This window comes from Aplysia californica, unplaced genomic scaffold (genome assembly GCF_000002075.1).
Source record: "Aplysia californica isolate F4 #8 unplaced genomic scaffold, AplCal3.0 scaffold00258, whole genome shotgun sequence".
Taxonomy (NCBI): Eukaryota; Metazoa; Mollusca; class Gastropoda; order Aplysiida; family Aplysiidae; genus Aplysia; species Aplysia californica.
Genome location: NW_004797528.1, coordinates 323,771 through 326,097, shown reverse-complemented (window position 1 = coordinate 326,097; position 2,327 = coordinate 323,771). Strand labels below are relative to the sequence as shown.

General features: G+C 41.0%; 1 protein-coding gene across 1 annotated transcript in view; it reads left to right on the top strand.

The window, feature by feature from the left end:
* Positions 1-2,327, top strand: part of LOC101860178 (solute carrier organic anion transporter family member 74D-like) — a 19,913-nt gene that overhangs the window by 3,967 nt on the left and 13,619 nt on the right. Inside the window, exons 2-3 of the mRNA XM_013083852.2 lie at positions 9-147; positions 1,995-2,204. Of these exons, the coding sequence (XP_012939306.2) occupies positions 9-147; positions 1,995-2,204 (349 nt within the window). The remainder of the gene's footprint in view (positions 1-8; positions 148-1,994; positions 2,205-2,327) is intronic.

Below are 2,327 nucleotides of genomic sequence, written 5' to 3'. Positions count from 1 at the left end.
TTCACTAGGTGACCACCCTCGAGCGGCAGTTCGGCTTCAACTCCAACCAGACAGGACTCATCATGGCTGCCAATGACGTAGGCTACCTTCTGTGTGTCCTGTTTGTCAGCTACCTCGCTTCCAGACTGCACATCCCAAAGGCTTTAGGTGAGAGACTCCATACCACTGTTGGAGATTAGGAACATTCCACGATACCTCTGTTGAAAATGGTGAACTTGTATGGGTTCAACGTCTCTATCAATATTAGTAGGTTTTTTAAGAGGCGGGACCTCCGAGTTTAAGTTCCATCTCTGAAAGGACTGAGTCAAATAGGAATTTTTTATAAAGTGCCTCTTCCAAGAACACAACGTCGGACCGAGCTGAGGCTCGAACGCCCGAACACACAATCTCGTCATAACGTGTCCGGTAACCTAACCACTAGGCCACCGGCGCCACTACCATTGGTAGAGATTAGTAACATTTCATGATACCATTGGCAGAGATTAGGAACATTCCATGATACCATTGGTAGAGATTAGGATCATTCCATAATACCATTGGTAGAGATTACGAATATTCATGATGTCACTGGAAGAGCTTAGGAACATTCTACGATGCCATTGGTAGAGACAATGATGATACATAATAAGATGGTCCACTCAGTCAAAAAAGTGTCCGCCGGAAGTCCGCGCAATGGCTCAGATGACGCTGCAGTCTTTGTTTTGAAGCCCTATTTCGTTTCTCCAGAAGAAGAATGTGAATAGCACCTCCTTGCGTGCGCAGATCGACTGCTGTTCATCAGCTCTTCAGGTTTGTTCAATGTGGAGTTCTAGATTTTTAAACATTGTAATGACCTCTCGTCTTTTATTCTAAAGTCAAATTAAACGAAGGAAACAGTCGACTCTTCCACTGGATGAGTTTTTTTTTGGTCAGCGTAACCATTTCAGTTCCAATTTATTCAAAAACCTGTTAGTTTCACTTTTACTGCTTTTCACACAAGTAGGGTAACTCTGTTTGTAAAGTCCGCTTATTTGCGAAGAGGGCGCCACCGAATTTTGAGGACACTTTTTTAATTGGCTCAAAGAGAGGAGTGGACCATCTTGTTATATATCATCATTGGTAGAGATTAGGAACATTCTACGATACCACTGTTTGGGATTAGGAACATTCCACGACGCTTTCATTTCGTAATTTACATTATGATGACACTGTGTAAGAGGACAACTCGTCAAAGACGTCCAGTATTTCCCTCGAGAAATCGCTACCTATATTTGCAAAGTTTTATCTGCTCTGTACCTAATTTTGAGAAATTTGCCGCTCCCTCCTCTAAATAAAAAATATGAGTTTCACAACATGTCAAGCTCTTTCGAATGCAGTTCTTTGAATATCTTGCTAACAAACTCCGAACAGTATTACGATTTTGATAGTGCGGATAGAACATTTGGTATCCGACTTCATGGTCTTAGTAACACAAAACGGCCAAAATTGTCAGATAGAACTTTGTAATTCTGAGGTAGTGTAACGAGTATCCGTCTTAGACTGAATTCTGAATTATGTTGATAGGGGCGTAAATAGCTACATTTACCATTATAATTGCATGCATAATGATGCGTCTGTTTCCACAGTTATCTCTCTTTCTTTTTCGATAAATTATCACGATCAAGATTTTCCTGTGCAGTATTGACGAATGTGGGTGTTACATACAAAAAACGTCCAGTTTTAGCCCAAGCACGTCCTTTAGTTACGTAAAGAAAACACAACAACAACAGCAACAACAATAACAACAACAACAACAACAGCAGCAACAACAACAAAGACATCCTCATCACATCACCATCGTCATCAATAACAACCACAACAACAACAACAACAACACAACAACAACAACAACAACAACAACAACAACAACAACAACAACAACAACAACAACAATAGCAACAACAACCACAAAGGTCCCATCCACCCCACTGCCCGTCACACTAGATCTAATCAAGTTGTCCTTCGCTTTCCCCCAGGAATCATGACCATCGTGTTCGGTATTTCCGGTCTGATTTGCTGCCTGCCCCATTTTATATTTGGAGCCACCCTGAACGAAGGCAGAGCAACAAGCGTGGCTCCTCCCAATATGACGTCATCCTTTCTTGAGCCGAAGGGTCGAGCGCAGTTCTTTGGAGACCTCTGTATTTCTGGAAACCTCACTGAGGATCGTTGTATGGAAAAGAAAGGTTACTGTTTAAAAATAAACAAACAAACGCCATTATCTATCTATCTATCTATCTATCTATCTATCTATCTATCTATCTATCTATCTATCTATCTATCTATCTATCTATCTATCTATCTATTCT